At 47.3% G+C, this 19,347-nt stretch overlaps 1 protein-coding gene across 1 annotated transcript; it reads right to left on the bottom strand.

The window, feature by feature from the left end:
* Positions 1 to 12,607: 12,607 nt before the first annotated feature.
* Positions 12,608 to 18,864, bottom strand: LOC142905684 (uncharacterized). Its single transcript, XM_076052594.1, has 3 exons — positions 16,880 to 18,864; positions 15,335 to 16,489; positions 12,608 to 12,624 (listed from the first exon to the last, which is right to left on the bottom strand). The coding sequence occupies exons 1-3, from the start codon at positions 18,762 to 18,764 to the stop codon at positions 12,608 to 12,610; spliced, it is 3,057 nt and encodes a 1,018-aa protein (XP_075908709.1). The 5' UTR covers positions 18,765 to 18,864.
* Positions 18,865 to 19,347: the final 483 nt, after the last annotated feature.

The raw sequence follows: 19,347 nt of genomic DNA, 5'->3' as shown, positions 1-19,347 counted from the left end.
AATAAAATAACACAATAAAATTCTCACGATGTTTCGGCCACAACGCAAGCGGCCGTCTTCAGGTGAAAGGTACAGACCTGTCGGGACGACAGTCGGGACGACAGTTCTGTACCTTTCACCTGAAGACGGCCGCTTGCGTTGTGGCCGAAACGTCGTGAGAATTTGATTGTGTTCTTTTATTATTTTATTCTCATTCTACGTGACTTTACCGAAAGAACCAAAGAAGATGTTTGTATCCTGTAGCAACCCATCATCCCTTCATTTTTCAGTCTCAACCCCGATGTATAATTGGTTTATTTTTGGTTAGGTTGTCTTGTAGGTATAATGCCAATGTTTAATTAAAATCCTCCACCACCCGACAAAGCCAATAAAATCGAGTTGCCACGTGGGCATTTATTTGGTCGTAAAAGCTTACATGTAAAATTAACCAGGCTCAAAATCTGCATAGGTTCTAAAAACTGATGAGACCAGGCACATTCCGGGTTATTTGGTGAGAGGCACTGATACGTTATTGTACTGTTATTATCATGACAGAGATAAAATGTTAATGTTTCTGCATGGCTTGCAATATTTTGACACCCCTATGCCCTCATTAAGATTTGTAGTACCACATTTAGAAAAACGTATTGGTATATTATTATGATACAGTGCAGTTGTTGATCACGTGTTTCTTTTGTGGTTATATATATTTGTTTATTATTAATATATTTTTTTGTATTCTGTGAAATTGGCTGTACACTTAGTAAACCATGACTTTGCTGTTGGTGTAGACACAGGTAGCTGATGCCTCTGCTTAGGTTTTCGTGGTAAGTTCTTTACGGTTCTAGGATGGTGTTTTCGTGGTCGTACCACGCGTGGTTCAGCACGACGGCTGAAGTTTGAAATGTTCTACGTTGCCGGGAGCCTCTTGTTCAAAATGCAGTTCCTGAAGGAGTTTCCAGCCACATGGAGCGAAACGTTGGACGTCGTACCAGACAGCACGTAGTGGTACAACCACGAAATCACATTGAAGGGCCATACAAATATGTAATTAATGTTCGTTATTATAAAAGTGATTCACATTCAGAAATGACATGAGGATGTTATCTCTTTCCTCAGATTGCGCTGGAACCAGCTTGCGTTATGTTTGGTAAGTGTGGTGAAGTGATGCACGGTTTGCTCACCCGCTGTGGTGATGAAAGCAGTGGCAGTGGTCTCTTGCACAGTTGTTGTTGCTGCTGAAAATGATAAAACGTGTCACAGTCATTGCAATGCTGCACTGTTGCAATAAAAACATAAACCTAAAATGTGCCCGTGAAATTTCACAGTTTGGATCCCATTCCCACCCCCACCATCAGATATTCAACTTATCCTTCACATCTCACCAGGAGATGAAAAACTATCCGTAAAGAAGATGTAAAACGTGCTGTGTGTGACCCCAGTTTAACGTGACCAATATTCATAATAACTGACGGACAGATGAACTAAAAACTAAATTTAACTATTTCATTTTACCAAGTAAAGCCAACTGAACTCTTAGATCTTTTTCAGAGGCGATCTGGCCACGTATGATGGCTCACCCCACACTGGCTTATATCATCATACATTGTGGTAGAATACCCACCGTTGGACCTGAGAAAATGAACGCAAATCACAATGCCCATGCTACTGGTGGCAGTAGGGCCTCCACAAGAGGGAGCTTTAGAAAGGTATCTTGGCCTCCTCTTCCAAGATGGATGGACGTCTTTTAAGATGTGGGAGGACCCACACTTTACCCTTCCACACGCGATCTGCCGATCGACCATGGAAGTGAATCCAATTATACCGCCGGGTGGACAGAGCCGCAGAGAGAATGGGAGGGCATTGAAGTAACTGGCACCGTTATTTGAACGACCGAGCCGGGAGATGGAAGCGAATTGACTACCCCAGAATTGCAAGACCAGTGCTGCCCATTACAGCAGCCATGACGAATAATTTTTGATAATTTACTAAGCCACCTGATGGGACGCGTCTTGACCTGCAGTTGCATTTTGATCATTTGTAGAATTTGAATTGTTTGTGTTTTTGTTCATGTTGTTTGTCATATTTGTGTATTATTGTGTTGCACAGGTTGATTTAATCCATTACTGGCAGCTTGGTGTAAACTTGGTTGCACAACTGCTACACCCGAAAGCCTATGTGTTAACCGAACTCTGTTATTATTCATATTGTACTTTGTTGTTTTATTGAGATGCATTTGCTAAAATACAATTTGTGTGCGTCAGTGCAATGTGCACGATTGTGCGTCGCTGCTTGTGTGTTTACCTGTCATGGTCGGTGCGTTATATATTGGTGCGTGTGTCGCAGGAACGACGGTTTCTTGAGTAAAAAAACACGGAGAAGTTTAATGGCAAGTTACCACACTATACAACATGTTAGTTGCGTGCATTGTATTTGTTTTGCACAGTAACAGCAATTCATGAAAAGTATTTTGGTGCGCATTTTGATATTTGCGTGTGTTACCTTCCGTGACAGTCTGTGGCATTGTTGTGCCAGTAGTTTGTTGTGCTGTAGATCCTATAGGTGACAAAGTGATATTTGTCCGTTGAGTATAATCTAGTCACATTAAACACATCTACAGAATCAGTGGCTAAGCTATAATTGTCCAGATAACTCTTCATAGACCGCTTCACGAATTTCAAATTATGAGGAGTCATTTTGAAACTTATGATATATACTTCATGCGAATCAGGTCAACATTCAACAAATGCATTTGACCTGTTACATCTTATCCGTTTTACCATTTACAACGGATTGGCATTTTTATCATTACAATAAGGCAATAAACACTACAGATGTTAGTGCACTGTAACCTTAATCCCTCACATTTAAAAATGGAATCCATAATAACGCTGAATAAACTTCCTCAGTAATTGATTACATGAATCCGATGATGGCCACCCCTTTATTTTCCATTTTGTAAACAGCTAAAGGTCCAGCCATGAAATCCCTTTCTCACGCCAATGCTAGCAGAATGGTCTCCCAGAAAACCGGCTCTAAGAGGGCACTATGGCCCACCGTTCCACACTGTCCCAGCCAGGTGGGAGTGTCCATATTTTACCTCGCCACAAGCTACCTACCATTCAGCAAACTGTGCTGTCGCCTTCTAGGTGGCTGGGCAGAGTTAAGAATCTTGGCCAGTGTTTTTCATTTGCACATTAATGGGCTAAACATTGCCAAGAGTGTTTTGAGTTGTTATTAGTGCACAAAGTACCTGCTGTGGTAGTTGTGATCACTTGTTGCGTTGAGGAAGTTGGTATTATTGTTGCAGTAGTTGAAGCTATTATTGCAGTTGTAGTTGTTGCTGTGGGTGTGGCAGTTTGTGCAACTGTTGACGGCGCGCTTGATTGTGTTAGAGTTGTGGAGGGCAGGACAGTTGTTGTTGCTGCTGCTGTGGTTGTTAGTGCGGTTGTGGTTGATGCTGACGTATTTGGTGGCGTTGTGACCGGGAATGAAATTGTTGCAATTAGTACTGCTGTTGTTGGCAGCCCACTGCTTGTGAGTGGTAAAGTTGTTGAAGGTGGTCTTGTTCTTGTTGATTTAGCTACAGTTGCGGTTGTGAGTGCAGTTGCTGTTGTAACTTGAGTGCTGTTTGAGGTAACTGCTGTGGTTGTTTTTTGTGCCACAGATGTTGAAGCAGCAGCTGTTGTTGCCTCTGAAGTAGTGGGTTGTATTGTTGCTGCAGCTGAAGTTTGTGCTATTGATGTGCCAACTGTTGTGGTTTGTCCTCCAGTTGTAGGTGATGGGGATGTTGCTAGTGATGTGGTTATGGCTGCTGATTTGGAGGCTGCTTTTGGTGGCCCTGTAGTTGTTGCACCTATTGTGGGGGATGGTGATGTTGCTCCTGATGATGTTGATGCTACTGATGTTGAGGCACCTGAGGTGATTTGTGCTGATGTTATGGGTGATGGGGATGTTGCTCCTGATGATGTTGATGCTATCGATGTCGAGGCACCTGATGTGGTTTGTGCTGACGTTATGGGTGATGGTGATGTGGCTCCTGATGATGTTGATGCTCCTGATGTCGAGGCACCTGATGTGGCTTGTCCTGATGCTATGGGTGATGGTGATGTAGCTCCTGATGACGGTGGTGCTACTGATGTGGAGGCACCTGATGTGGTTTGTCCTGACGTTATGGGTGATGGAGATGTGGCTCCTGATGACGGTGGTGGTACTGATGTGGAGGCACCTGATGTGGTTTGTCCTGACGTTATGGGTGATGTGGCTCCTGATGATGTTGATGCTCCTGATGTTGAGGCACCTGAGGTGGTTTGTCCTGACGTTATGGGTGATGGTGATGTGGCTCCTGATGCTAGCACAACTGATGTTGAGGTACCTGAAGTGGTTTGTGCTGACGTTATGGGTGATGGGGATGTGGCTCCTGATGACGGTGGTGCTACTGATGTGGAGGCACCTGATGTGGTTTGTGCTAACGTTATTGGTGATGGTGATGTGGCTCCTGATGATGTTGATGCTACTGATGTTGAGGCACCTGAGGTGGTTTGTGCTGACGTTATGGGTAATGTTGTTGTTGCTCCTGATGATGCTGGTACAACTGATGTTGAGGCACCTGAGGTGGTTTGTGCTGACGTTATGGGTGCTGGTGATGTAGCTCCTGATGATGTTGATGCTCCTGATGTTGAGGCACCTGAGGTGGTTTGTGCTGAAGTTATGGGAAATGGTGATGTGGCTCCTGATGATGTTGATGCTACTGATGTCGAGGCACCTGAGGTGGTTTGTCCTGACGTCATGGGTGATGGAGATGTGGCTCTTGATGCTAGTACAACTGATGTTGAGGCACCTGATATGGTTTGTGCTGACGTTATGGGTGATGGTGATGTTGTTCCTGATGATATTGGTTCTACTGATGTGGAGGCACCTGATGTGGTTTGTGCTAACGTTATTGGTGATGGTGATGTGGCTCCTGATGATGTTGATGCTACTGATGTCGAGGCACCTGATGTGGTTTGTGCTGACGTTATGGGTGATGGTGATGTGGCTCCTGATGATGTTGATGCTACTGATGTTGAGGCACCTGATGTGGTTTGTGCTGACGTTATGGGTGATGGTGATGTAGCTCCTGATGATGTTGATGCTACTGATGTTGAGGGACCTGAGGTGGTTTGTGCTGATGTTGTGGGTGATGGTGATGTTGTTCCTGATGATGTTGATGCTACTGATGTCGAGGCACCTGAAGTGGTTTGTCCTGATGTTATGGGTGATGGAGATGTGGCTCCTGATGATGTTGATGCTGCTGATGTTGAGGCACCTGATGTGGTTTGTCCTGACATTATGGGTGATGGTGATGTGGCTCCTGATGATGTTGATACTCCTGATGTTGAGGCACCTGAGGTGGTTTGTGCTGACGTTATCGGAAATGGTGATGTGGCTCCTGATGATGTTGATGCTACTGATGTTAAGGCACCTGAGGTGGTTTGTGCTGACGTTATGGGTGATGGAGATGTGGCTCCTGATGATGTTGATGATACTGATGTCGAGGCACCTGATGTGGTTTGTGATGACAATATGGGTGATGGTGTTGTTGCTCCTGATGATGCTGGTGCTACTGATGTCGAGGCACCTGATGTGGTTTGTCCTGACGTCATGGGTGATGCAGATGTTATTCCTAAAGATGTTGGTGCAACTGATGTTGAGGCACCTGATGTGGTTTGTGCTGACGTTATGGGTGATGGTGTTGTTGCTCCTGATGATGGTAGTACAACTGATGTTGAGGCACCTGATGTGGTTTGTGCTGACGTTATGGGTGATGGTGATGTAGCTCCTGATGATGTTGATGCTACTGATGTTGAGGCACCTAAGGTGGTTTGTGCTGATGTTGTGGGTGATGGTGATGTTGTTCCTGATGATGTTGATGCTACTGATGTCGAGGCACCTGAAGTGGTGTGTCCTGACGTTATGGGTGATGGAGATGTGGCTCCTGATGATGTTGATGCTCCTGATGTTGAGGCACCAGAGGTGATTTGTGGTGACGTAATGGGAAATGGTGATGTGGCTCCCGATGATGTTGATGCTACTGATGTGGAGGCACCTGAGGTGGTTTGTGCTGACGTTATGGGTGATGGAGATGTGGCTCCTGATGATGTTGATGCTCCTGATGTTGAGGCACCTGATGTGGTTTGTCCTGACGTTATGGGTGATGTGGCTCCTGATGATGTTGATGCTCCTGATGTTGAGGCACCTGAGGTGGTTTGTCCTGACGTTATGGGTGATGGTGATGTGGCTCCTGATGCTAGTACAACTGATGTTGAGGTACCTGAGGTGGTTTGTGCTGACGTTATGGGTGATGGGGATGTGGCTCCTGATGATGTTGATGCTACTGATGTTGAGGCACCTGAGGTGGTTTGTGCTAACGTTATTGGTGATGGTGATGTGGCTCCTGATGATGTTGATGCTAATGATGTTGAGGCACCTGAGGTGGTTTGTGCTGACGTTATGGGTAATGTTGTTGTTGCTCCTGATGATGCTGGTACAACTGATGTTGAGGCACCTGAGGTGGTTTGTGCTGACGTTATGGGTGCTGGTGATGTAGCTCCTGATGATGTTGATGCTCCTGATGTTGAGGCACCTGAGGTGGTTTGTGCTGAAGTTATGGGAAATGGTGATGTGGCTCCTGATGATGTTGATGCTACTGATGTCGAGGCACCTGAGGTGGTTTGTCCTGACGTCATGGGTGATGGAGATGTGGCTCTTGATGCTAGTACAACTGATGTTGAGGCACCTGATATGGTTTGTGCTGACGTTATGGGTGATGGTGATGTTGTTCCTGATGATATTCGTTCTACTGATGTGGAGGCACCTGATGTGGTTTGTGCTAACGTTATTGGTGATGGTGATGTGGCTCCTGATGATGTTGATGCTACTGATGTCGAGGCACCTGATGTGGTTTGTGCTGACATTATGGGTGATGGTGATGTGGCTCCTGATGATGTTGATGCTACTGATGTTGAGGCACCTGATGTGGTTTGTGCTGACGTTATGGGTGATGGTGATGTAGCTCCTGATGATGTTGATGCTACTGATGTTGAGGGACCTGAGGTGGTTTGTGTTGATGTTGTGGGTGATGGTGATGTTGTTCCTGATGATGTTGATGCTACTGATGTCGAGGCACCTGAAGTGGTTTGTCCTGACGTTATGGGTGATGGTGTTGTTGCTCCTGATGATGCTGGTGCTACTGATGTCGAGGCACCTGATGTGGTTTGTCCTGACGTCATGGGTGATGCAGATGTTATTCCTAAAGATGTTGGTGCAACTGATGTTGAGGCACCTGATGTGGTTTGTGCTGACGTTATGGGTGATGGTGTTGTTGCCCCTGATGATGGTAGTACAACTGATGTTGAGGCACCTGATGTGGTTTGTGCTGACGTTATGGGTGATGGTGATGTAGCTCCTGATGATGTTGATGCTACTGATGTTGAGGCACCTGAGGTGGTTTGTGCTGATGTTGTGGGTGATGGTGATGTTGTTCCTGATGATGTTGATGCTACTGATGTCGAGGCACCTGAAGTGGTTTGTCCTGACGTTATGGGTGATGGAGATGTGGCTCCTGATGATGTTGATGCTCCTGATGTTGAGGCACCTGAGGTGATTCGTGGTGACGTAATGGGAAATGGTGATGTGGCTCCCGATGATGTTGATGCTACTGATGTGGAGGCACCTGAGGTGGTTTGTGCTGACGTTATGGGTGATGGAGATGTGGCTCCTGATGATGTTGATGCTCCTGATGTTGAGGCACCTGATGTGGTTTGTCCTGACGTTATGGGTGATGTGGCTCCTGATGATGTTGATGCTCCTGATGTTGAGGCACCTGAGGTGGTTTGTCCTGACGTTATGGGTGATGGTGATGTGGCTCCTGATGCTAGTACAACTGATGTTGAGGTACCTGAGGTGGTTTGTGCTGACGTTATGGGTGATGGGGATGTGGCTCCTGATGACGGTGGTGCTACTGATGTGGAGGTACCTGATGTGGTTTGTGCTAACGTTATTGGTGATGGTGATGTGGCTCCTGATGATGTTGATGCTACTGATGTTGAGGCACCTGAGGTGGTTTGTCCTGACGTTATGGGTAATGTTGTTGTTGCTCCTGATGATGCTGGTACAACTGATGTTGAGGCACCTGAGGTGGTTTGTGCTGACGTTATGGGTGCTGGTGATGTAGCTCCTGATGATGTTGATGCTCCTGATGTTGAGGCACCTGAGGTGGTTTGTGCTGAAGTTATGGGAAATGGTGATGTGGCTCCTGATGATGTTGATGCTACTGATGTCGAGGCACCTGAGGTGCTTTGTCCTGACGTCATGGGTGATGGAGATGTGGCTCTTGATGCTAGTACAACTGATGTTGAGGCACCTGATATTGTTTGTGCTGACATTATGGGTGATGGTGATGTTGTTCCTGATGATATTGGTTCTACTGATGTGGAGGCACCTGATGTGGTTTGTGCTAACGTTATTGGTGATGGTGATGTGGCTCCTGATGATGTTGATGCTACTGATGTCGAGGCAACTGATGTGGTTTGTGCTGACGTTATGGGTGATGGTGATGTGGCTCCTGATGATGTTGATGCTACTGATGTTGAGGCACCTGATGTGGTTTGTGCTGACGTTATGGGTGATGGTGATGTAGCTCCTGATGATGTTGATGCTACTGATGTTGAGGGACCTGAGGTGGTTTGTGCTGATGTTGTGGGTGATGGTGATGTTGTTCCTGATGATGTTGATGCTACTGATGTCGAGGCACCTGAAGTGGTTTGTCCTGACGTTATGGGTGATGGAGATGTGGCTCCTGATGATGTTGATGCTACTGATGTTGAGGCACCTGATGTGGTTTGTCCTGATGTTATGGGTGATGGAGATGTGGCTCCTGATGATGTTGATGCTACTGATGTCGAGGCACCTGATGTGGTTTGTGCTGACAATATGGGTGATGGTGTTGTTGCTCCTGATGATGCTGGTGCTACTGATGTCGAGGCACCTGATGTGGTTTGTCCTGACGTCATGGGTGATGCAGATGTTATTCCTAAAGATGTTGGTGCAACTGATGTTGAGGCACCTGATGTGGTTTGTGCTGACGTTATGGGTGATGGTGTTGTTGCTCCTGATGATGGTAGTACAACTGATGTTGAGGCACCTGATGTGGTTTGTGCTGATGTTATGGGTGATGGTGATGTTGTTCCTGATGATGTTGATGCTACTGATGTCGAGGCACCTGAAGTGGTTTGTCCTGACGTTATGGGTGATGGAGATGTGGCTCCTGATGATGTTGATGCTCCTGATATTGAGGCACCTGAGGTGATTTGTGGTGACGTAATGGGAAATGGTGATGTGGCTCCCAATGATGTTGATGCTACTGATGTGGAGGCACCTGAGGTGGTTTGTGCTGACGTTATGGGTGATGGAGATGTGGCTCCTGATGATGTTGATGCTCCTGATGTTGAGGCACCTGATGTGGTTTGTCCTGACGTTATGGGTGATGGTGATGTGGCTGCTGATGATGTTGAGGCACCTGAGGTGGTTTGTGCTGACGTTATAGGTGATGTTGATGTAGCTCCTGATGATGTTGATGCTCCTGATGTTGAAGCACCTGAGGTGGTTTGTGCTGAAGTTGTGGGAAATGGTGATGTGGCTCCTGATGATGTTGATGCTCCTGATGTCGAGGCACCTGAGGTGGTTTGTCCTGACGTCATGGGTGATGGAGATGTGGCTCTTGATGTGAGTACAACTGATGTTGAGTCACCTGATGTGGTTTGTGCTGACGTTATGGGTGATGGTGATGTAGCTCCTGATGATGTTGATGCCACTGATGTTGAGGCACCTGAGGTGGTTTGTGCTGATGTTATGGGTGATGGTGATGTTGTTCCTGATGATGTTGATGCGACTGATGTTGAGGCACCTGAGGTGGTTTGTGCTGACGTTATGGGAAATGGTGATGTGGCTCCTGATGATGCTGATGCTACTGATGTCGAGGCACCTGATGTGGTTTGTCTTGACGTTATGGGTGATGCAGATGTTATTCCTAAATATGTTGGTGCAACTGATGTTGAGGCACCTGATGTGGTTTGTACTGACGTTATGGGTGATGGTGATGTTGTTCCTGATGATGTTGATGTTACTGATGTTGAGGCACCTGAGGTGGTTTGTGCTGACGTTATGGGTGATGGAGATGTGGCTCCTGATGATGTTGATGCTACTGATGTTGAGGCACCTGATGTGGTTTGTCCTGACGTTATGGGTGATGGTGATGTGGCTCCTGATGATGTTGATGCTCCTGATGTTGAAGCACCTGAGGTGGTTTGTGCTGACGTTTTGGGAAATGGTGATGTGGCTCCTGATGATGTTGATGCTACTGATGTTGAGGCACCTGATGTGGTTAGTGCTGACGTTATGGGTGATGTTGTTGTTGCTCCTGATGATGCTGGTGCTACTGATGTCGAGGCACCTGATGTGGTTTGTCCTGACGTTATGGGTGATGGTGATGTGGCTCCTGATGATGTTGATGCTACTGATGTTGAGGCACCTGAGGTGGTTTGTGCTGATGTTGTGGGTGATGGTGATGTTGTTCCTGATGATGTTGATGCTACTGATGTTGAGGCACCTGAGGTGGTTTGTGCTGACGTTTTGAGTGATGGAGATGTGGCTCCTGATGGTGTTGATGCTACTGATGTTACAGCACCTGATGTGGTTTGTCCTGACGTTATGGGTGATGGTGATGTGGCTCCTGATGATGTTGATGCTCCTGATGTTGAGGCACCTGAGGTGGTTTGTGCTGACGTTATGGGTGATGGTGATGTAGCTCCTGATGATGTTGATGCTACTGATGTTGAGGCACCTGATGTGGTTTGTCCTGACGTTATGGGTGATGTGGCTCCTGATGATGTTGATGCTCCTGATGTTGAGTCACCTGAGGTGGTTTGTGCTGACGTTATGGGAAATGGTGATGTGGCTCCTGATGATGTTGATGCTACTGATGTTGAGGCACCTGAGGTGGTTTGTGCTGACGTCATGGGTGATGGAGATGTGGCTCCTGATGCTAGTACAACTGATGTTGAGGCACCTGAGGTGGTTTGTTCTGACGTTATGGGTGATGGGGATGTGGCTCCTGATGATGTTGATGCTACCGATGTTGAGGCACCTGAGGTGGTTTGTGCTGACGTTATGGGCAATGTTGTTGTTGCTCCTGATGATGCTGGTGCTACTGATGTCGAGGCACCTGATGTGGTTTGTCCCGACGTTATGGGTGATGGTGATGTGGCTCCTGATGATGTTGATGCTACTGATGTTGAGGCACCTAAGGTGGTTTGTCCTGAAGTTATGGGTGATGCAGATGTTGTTCCTAATGATATTGGTGCAACTGATGTTGAGGCACCTGATGTAGTTTGTCCTGACGTTATGGGTGATGGTGTTGTTGCTCCTGATGATGGTAGTACAACTGATGTTGAGGCACCTGATGTGGTTTGTGCTGACGTTATGGGTGATGGTGATGTAGCTCCTGATGATGTTGATGCTACTGATGTTGAGGCACCTGAGGTGGTTTGTCCTGACGTTATGGGTGATGGTGATGTGGCTGCTGATGATGTTGAGGCACCTGAGGTGGTTTGTGCTGACATTATGGGTGATGGTGATGTAGCTGCTGATGATGTTGATGCTCCTGATGTTGAGGCACCTGAGGTGGTTTGTGCTGACATTATGGGAAATGGTGATGTGGCTCCTGATGATGTTGATGCTCCTGATGTCGAGGCACCTGAGGTGGTTTTTCCTGACGTTATGGGTGATGGAGATGTGGCTCCTGATGATGTTGATGCTACTGATGTTGAGGCACCTGATGTGGGTTGTCCTGACGTTATGGGTGATGGTGATGTGGCTCCTGATGATGTTGATGCTCCTGATGTTGAGGCACCTGAGGTGGTTTGTGCTGACGTTATGGGAAATGGTGATGTGGCTCCTGATGATGTTGATGCTCCTGATGTTGAGGTACCTGAGGTGGTTTGTGCTGACGTTATGGGAAATGGTGATGTGGCTCCTGATGATGTTGATGCTCCTGATGTTGAGGCACCTGAGGTGGTTTGTGCTGACGTTATGGGTGATGGAGATGTGGCTCCTGATAATGTTGATACTACTGATGTTGAGGCACCTAAGGTGGTTTGTCCTGAAGTTAAGGGTGATGTAGGTCCTGATGATGTTGATGCTACTGATGTTGAGGCACCTGAGGTGGTTTGTGCTGATGTTGTGGGTGATGGTGGTGTTGTTCCTGATGATGTTGATGCTACTGATGTTGAGGCACCTGAGGTGGTTTGTGCTGACGTTATGGGAAATGGTGATGTGGCTCCTGATGATGTTGATGCTCCTGATGTTGAGGCACCTGAGGTGGTTTGTGCTGACGTTTTGGGAAATGGTGATGTGGCTCCTGATGATGTTGATGCTACTGATGTCGAGGCACCTGATGTGGTTTGTGCTGACGTTATGGGTGATGTTGTTGTTGCTCCTGATGATGCTGGTGCTAGTGATGTCGAGGCACCTGATGTGGTTTGTCCTGACGTTATGGGTGATGGTGATATGGCTCTTGATGATGTTGATGCTACTGATGTCGAGGCACTTGATGTGGTTTGTGCTGACGTTATGGGTGGTGCAGATGTTATTCCTAAAGATGTTGGTGCAACTGATGTTGAGGCACCTGATGTGGTTTGTCCTGACGTTATGGGTGATGGTGTTGTTGCTCCTGATGATGCTAGTACAACTGATGTTGAGGCACCTGATATGGTTTGTGCTGACGTTATGGGTGATGGTGATGTAGCTCCTGATGATGTTGATGCTACTGATGTTGAGGCACCTGAGGTGGTTTGTGCTGACGTTATAGGAAATGGTGATGTGGCTCCTGATGATGTTGATGCTCCTGATGTTGAGGCACCTGAGGTGGTTTGTGCTGACGTTTTGGGAAATGGTGATGTGGCTCCTGATGATGTTGATGCTACTGATGTCGAGGCACCTGATGTGGTTTGTGCTGACGTTATGGGTGATGTTGTTGTTGCTCCTGATGATGCTGGTGCTACTGATGTCGAGGCACCTGATGTGGTTTGTCCTGACATTATGGGTGATGGTGATATGGCTCTTGATGATGTTGATGCTACTGATGTCGAGGCACCTGATGTGGTTTGTGCTGACGTTATGGGTGATGCAGATGTTATTCCTAAAGATGTTGGTGCAACTGATGTTGAGGCACCTGATGTGGTTTGTCCTGACGTTATGGGTGATGGTGTTGTTGCTCCTGATGATGCTAGTACAACTGATGTTGAGGCACCTGATGTGGTTTGTGCTGACGTTATGGGTGATGGTGATGTAGCTCCTGATGATGTTGATGCTACTGATGTTGAGGTACCTGATGTGGTTTGTGCTGATGTTATGGGTGATGGTGATGTTGTTCCTGATGATGTTGATGCTACTGATGTTGAGGCACCTGAGGTGGTTTGTGCTGACGTTATTGGTGATGGAGATGTGGCTCCTGATGATGTTGATACTACTGATGTTGAGGCACCTGATGTGGTTTGTGCTGACGTTATGGGAAATGGTGATGTGGCTCCTGATGATGTTGATGCTCCTGATGTTGTGGCACCTGAGGTGGTTTGTGCTGACATTATGGGAAATGGTGATGTGGCTCCTGATGATGTTGATGCTACTGATGTAGAAGCACCTGAGGTGGTTTGTGCTGATGTTATGGGTGATGGTGATGTTGTTCCTGATGATGTTGATGCGACTGATGTTGAGGCACCTGAGGTGGTTTGTGCTGACGTTATGGGTGATGGTGTTGTTGCTCCTGATGATGCTGGTGCTACTGATGTCGAGGCACCTGATGTGGTTTGTCTTGACGTTATGGGTGATGGTCCTCCTGATGATGTTGATGCTACTGATGTTGAGGCACCTAAGGTGGTTTGTCCTGAAGTTAAGGGTGATGTAGGTCCTGATGATGTTGATGCTACTGATGTTGAGGCACCTGAGGTGGTTTGTGCTGATGTTGTGGGTGATGGTGGTGTTGTTCCTGATGATGTTGATGCTACTGATGTTGAGGCACCTGAGGTGGTTTGTGCTGACGTCATGGGTGATGGAGAAGTGGCTCCTGATGCTAGTACAACTGATGTTGAGGCACCTGAGGTGGTTTGTACTGACGTTATGGGTGATGGGGATGTGGCTGCTGATGATGTTGATGCTACTGATGTTGAGGCACCTGAGGTGGTTTGTGCTGACGTTATGGGTAATGTTGTTGTTGCTCCTGATGATGCTGGTGCTACTGATGTCGAGGCACCTGATGTGGTTTGTCCTGACGTTATGGGTGATGGTGATGTGGCTCCTGATGATGTTGATGCTACTGATGTTGAGGCACCTAAGGTGGTTTGTCCTGACGTTATGGGTGATGGTGTTGTTGCTCCTGATGATGCTAGTACAACTGATGTTGAGGCACCTGATGTGGTTTGTGCTGACGTTATGGGTGATGGTGATGTAGCTCCTGATGATGTTGATGCTACTGATGTTGAGGCACCTGATGTGGTTTGTCCTGACGTTATGGGTGATGGTGATGTGGCTCCTGATGATGTTGATGCTCCTGATGTTGAGGCACCTGAGGTGGTTTGTGCTGACGTTATGGGAAATGGTGATGTGGCTCCTGATGATGTTGATGCTCCTGATGTTGAGGTACCTGAGGTGGTTTGTGCTGACGTTATGGGAAATGGTGATGTGGCTCCTGATGATGTTGATGCTCCTGATGTTGAGGCACCTGAGGTGGTTTGTGCTGACGTTATGGGTGATGGAGATGTGGCTCCTGATAATGTTGATACTACTGATGTTGAGGCACCTAAGGTGGTTTGTCCTGAAGTTAAGGGTGATGTAGGTCCTGATGATGTTGATGCTACTGATGTTGAGGCACCTGAGGTGGTTTGTGCTGATGTTGTGGGTGATGGTGGTGTTGTTCCTGATGATGTTGATGCTACTGATGTTGAGGCACCTGAGGTGGTTTGTGCTGACGTTATGGGAAATGGTGATGTGGCTCCTGATGATGTTGATGCTCCTGATGTTGAGGCACCTGAGGTGGTTTGTGCTGACGTTATGGGTGATGTTGTTGTTGCTCCTGATGATGCTGGTGCTACTGATGTCGAGGCACCTGATGTGGTTTGTCCTGACGTTATGGGTGATGGTGATATGGCTCTTGATGATGTTGATGCTACTGATGTCGAGGCACCTGATGTGGTTTGTGCTGACGTTATGGGTGATGCAGATGTTATTCCTAAAGATGTTGGTGCAACTGATGTTGAGGCACCTGATGTGGTTTGTCCTGACGTTATGGGTGATGGTGTTGTTGCTCCTGATGATGCTAGTACAACTGATGTTGAGGCACCTGATGTGGTTTGTGCTGACGTTATGGGTGATGGTGATGTAGCTCCTGATGATGTTGATGCTACTGATGTTGAGGTACCTGATGTGGTTTGTGCTGATGTTATGGGTGATGGTGATGTTGTTCCTGATGATGTTGATGCTACTGATGTTGAGGCACCTGAGGTGGTTTGTGCTGACGTTATTGGTGATGGAGATGTGGCTCCTGATGATGTTGATACTACTGATGTTGAGGCACCTGATGTGGTTTGTGCTGACGTTATGGGAAATGGTGATGTGGCTCCTGATGATGTTGATGCTCCTGATGTTGTGGCACCTGAGGTGGTTTGTGCTGACATTATGGGAAATGGTGATGTGGCTCCTGATGATGTTGATGCTACTGATGTAGAAGCACCTGAGGTGGTTTGTGCTGATGTTATGGGTGATGGTGATGTTGTTCCTGATGATGTTGATGCGACTGATGTTGAGGCACCTGAGGTGGTTTGTGCTGACGTTATGGGTGATGGTGTTGTTGCTCCTGATGATGCTGGTGCTACTGATGTCGAGGCACCTGATGTGGTTTGTCCTGACGTTATGGGTGATGGTCCTCCTGATGATGTTGATGCTACTGATGTTGAGGCACCTAAGGTGTTTTGTCCTGAAGTTAAGGGTGATGTAGGTCCTGATGATGTTGATGCTACTGATGTTGAGGCACCTGAGGTGGTTTGTGCTGATGTTGTGGGTGATGGTGGTGTTGTTCCTGATGATGTTGATGCTACTGATGTTGAGGCACCTGAGGTGGTTTGTGCTGACGTCATGGGTGATGGAGAAGTGGCTCCTGATGCTAGTACAACTGATGTTGAGGCACCTGAGGTGGTTTGTACTGACGTTATGGGTGATGGGGATGTGGCTCCTGATGATGTTGATGCTACTGATGTTGAGGCACCTGAGGTGGTTTGTGCTGACGTTATGGGTAATGTTGTTGTTGCTCCTGATGATGCTGGTGCTACTGATGTCGAGGCACCTGATGTGGTTTGTCCTGACGTTATGGGTGATGGTGATGTGGCTCCTGATGATGTTGATGCTACTGATGTTGAGGCACCTAAGGTGGTTTGTCCTGACGTTATGGGTGATGGTGTTGTTGCTCCTGATGATGCTAGTACAACTGATGTTGAGGCACCTGATGTGGTTTGTGCTGACGTTATGGGTGATGGTGATGTAGCTCCTGATGATGTTGATGCTACTGATGTTGAGGCACCTGATGTGGTTTGTCCTGACGTTATGGGTGATGGTGATGTAGCTGCTGATGATGTTGATGCTCCTGATGTTGAGGAACCTGAGGTGGTTAGTGCTGACGTTATGGGAAATGGTGATGTGGCTCCTGATGATGTTGATGCTACTGATGTTGAGGCACCTAAGGTGGTTTGTCCTGACGTTATGGGTGATGGTGTTGTTGCTCCTGATGATGCTAGTACAACTGATGTTGAGGCACCTGATGTGGTTTGTGCTGACGTTATGGGTGATGGTGTTGTAGCTCCTGATGATGTTGATGCTACTGATGTTGAGGCACGTGATGTGGTTTGTCCTGACGTTATGGGTGATGGTGATGTAGCTGCTGATGATGTTGATGCTCCTGATGTTGAGGCACCTGAGGAGGTTAGTGCTGACGTTATGGGAAATGGTGATGTGGCTTCTGATGATGTTGATGCTCCTGATGTCGAGGCACCTGAGGTAGTTTGTCCTGACGTTATGGGTGATGGATATGTAGCTCCTGATGATGTTGATGCTACTGATGTTGAGGCACCTGATGTGGGTTGTCCTGACGTTATGGGTGATGGTGATGTGGCTCCTGATGATGTTGATGCTCCTGATGTTGAGGTCCCTGAGGTGGTTTGTGCTGACGTTACGGGTGATGGAGATGTGGTTCCTGATAATGTTGATACTACTGATGTTGAGGCACCTGAGGTGGTTTGTGCTGACGTTATGGGAAATGGTGATGTGGCTCCTGATGATGTTGATGCTACTGATGTCGAGGCACCTGATGTGGTTTGTGCTGACAATATGAGTGATGGTGTTGTTGCTCCTGATGATGCTTGTGCTACTGATGTCGAGGCACCTGATGTGGTTTGTCCTGACGTTATGGGTGATGGTGATGTTGCTCCTGATGATGGTAGTACAACTGATGTTGAGGCACCTGATGTGGTTTGTGCTGACGTTATGGGTGATGGTGATGTAGCTCCTGATGATGTTGATGCTACTGATGTTGAGGCACCTGAGGTGGTTTGTGCTGATGTTGTGGGTGATGGTGATGTTGTTCCTGATGATATTGATGCTTTTGATGTCGAGGCACCTGAGGTGGTTTGTCCTGATGTTATGGGTGATGGTGATGTGGCTCCTGATGATGTTGATGCTCCTGATGTTGAGGCACCTGAGGTGGTTCGTGCTGACGTAATGGGAAATGGTGATGTGGCTCCTGATGATGTTGATGCTACTGATGTCGAGGCACCTGATGTGGTTTGTCCTGACGTTATGGGTGATGCAGATGTTGCTCCTGATGATGCTAGTACAACTGATGTTGAGGCACCTGATGTGGTTTGTGCTGACGTTATGGGTGATGGTGATGTAGCTCCTGATGATGTTGATGCTACTGATGTTGAGGCACCTGAGGTAGTTTGTGCTGATGTTGTGGTTGATGGCGATGTGGATCCTAATGATTTTGATGCTACTGATGTTGAGGCACCTGATGTGGTTTGTGCTGACGTTATGGGTGATGGTGTTGTTGCTCCTGATGATGCTAGTACAACTGATGTTGAGGCACCTGATGTGGTTTGTGCTGACGTTATGGGAAATGGTGATGTGGCTCCTGATGATGTTGATGCTCCTGATGTTGTGGCACCTGAGGTGGTTTGTGCTGACATTATGGGAAATGGTGATGTGGCTCCTGATGATGTTGATGCTACTGATGTAGAAGCACCTGAGGTGGTTTGTGCTGATGTTATGGGTGATGGTGATGTTGTTCCTGATGATGTTGATGCGACTGATGTTGAGGCACCTGAGGTGGTTTGTGCTGACGTTATGGGTGATGGTGTTGTTGCTCCTGATGATGCTGGTGCTACTGATGTCGAGGCACCTGATGTGGTTTGTCCTGACGTTATGGGTGATGGTCCTCCTGATGATGTTGATGCTACTGATGTTGAGGCACCTAAGGTGTTTTGTCCTGAAGTTAAGGGTGATGTAGGTCCTGATGATGTTGATGCTACTGATGTTGAGGCACCTGAGGTGGTTTGTGCTGATGTTGTGGGTGATGGTGGTGTTGTTCCTGATGATGTTGATGCTACTGATGTTGAGGCACCTGAGGTGGTTTGTGCTGACGTCATGGGTGATGGAGAAGTGGCTCCTGATGCTAGTACAACTGATGTTGAGGCACCTGAGGTGGTTTGTACTGACGTTATGGGTGATGGGGATGTGGCTCCTGATGATGTTGATGCTACTGATGTTGAGGCACCTGAGGTGGTTTGTGCTGACGTTATGGGTAATGTTGTTGTTGCTCCTGATGATGCTGGTGCTACTGATGTCGAGGCACCTGATGTGGTTTGTCCTGACGTTATGGGTGATGGTGATGTGGCTCCTGATGATGTTGATGCTACTGATGTTGAGGCACCTAAGGTGGTTTGTCCTGACGTTATGGGTGATGGTGTTGTTGCTCCTGATGATGCTAGTACAACTGATGTTGAGGCACCTGATGTGGTTTGTGCTGACGTTATGGGTGATGGTGATGTAGCTCCTGATGATGTTGATGCTACTGATGTTGAGGCACCTGATGTGGTTTGTCCTGACGTTATGGGTGATGGTGATGTAGCTGCTGATGATGTTGATGCTCCTGATGTTGAGGAACCTGAGGTGGTTAGTGCTGACGTTATGGGAAATGGTGATGTGGCTCCTGATGATGTTGATGCTACT

This window comes from Petromyzon marinus, chromosome 57 (assembly GCF_048934315.1).
Source record: "Petromyzon marinus isolate PM22_M1 ecotype Great Lakes invasive population chromosome 57, UKy_Petmar_22M1.pri1.0, whole genome shotgun sequence".
Lineage (NCBI taxonomy): Eukaryota > Metazoa > Chordata > Hyperoartia > Petromyzontiformes > Petromyzontidae > Petromyzon > Petromyzon marinus.
The sequence above is the reverse complement of the archived record's forward strand: the minus strand, read 5'-3'. Positions and strand labels throughout refer to the sequence as shown.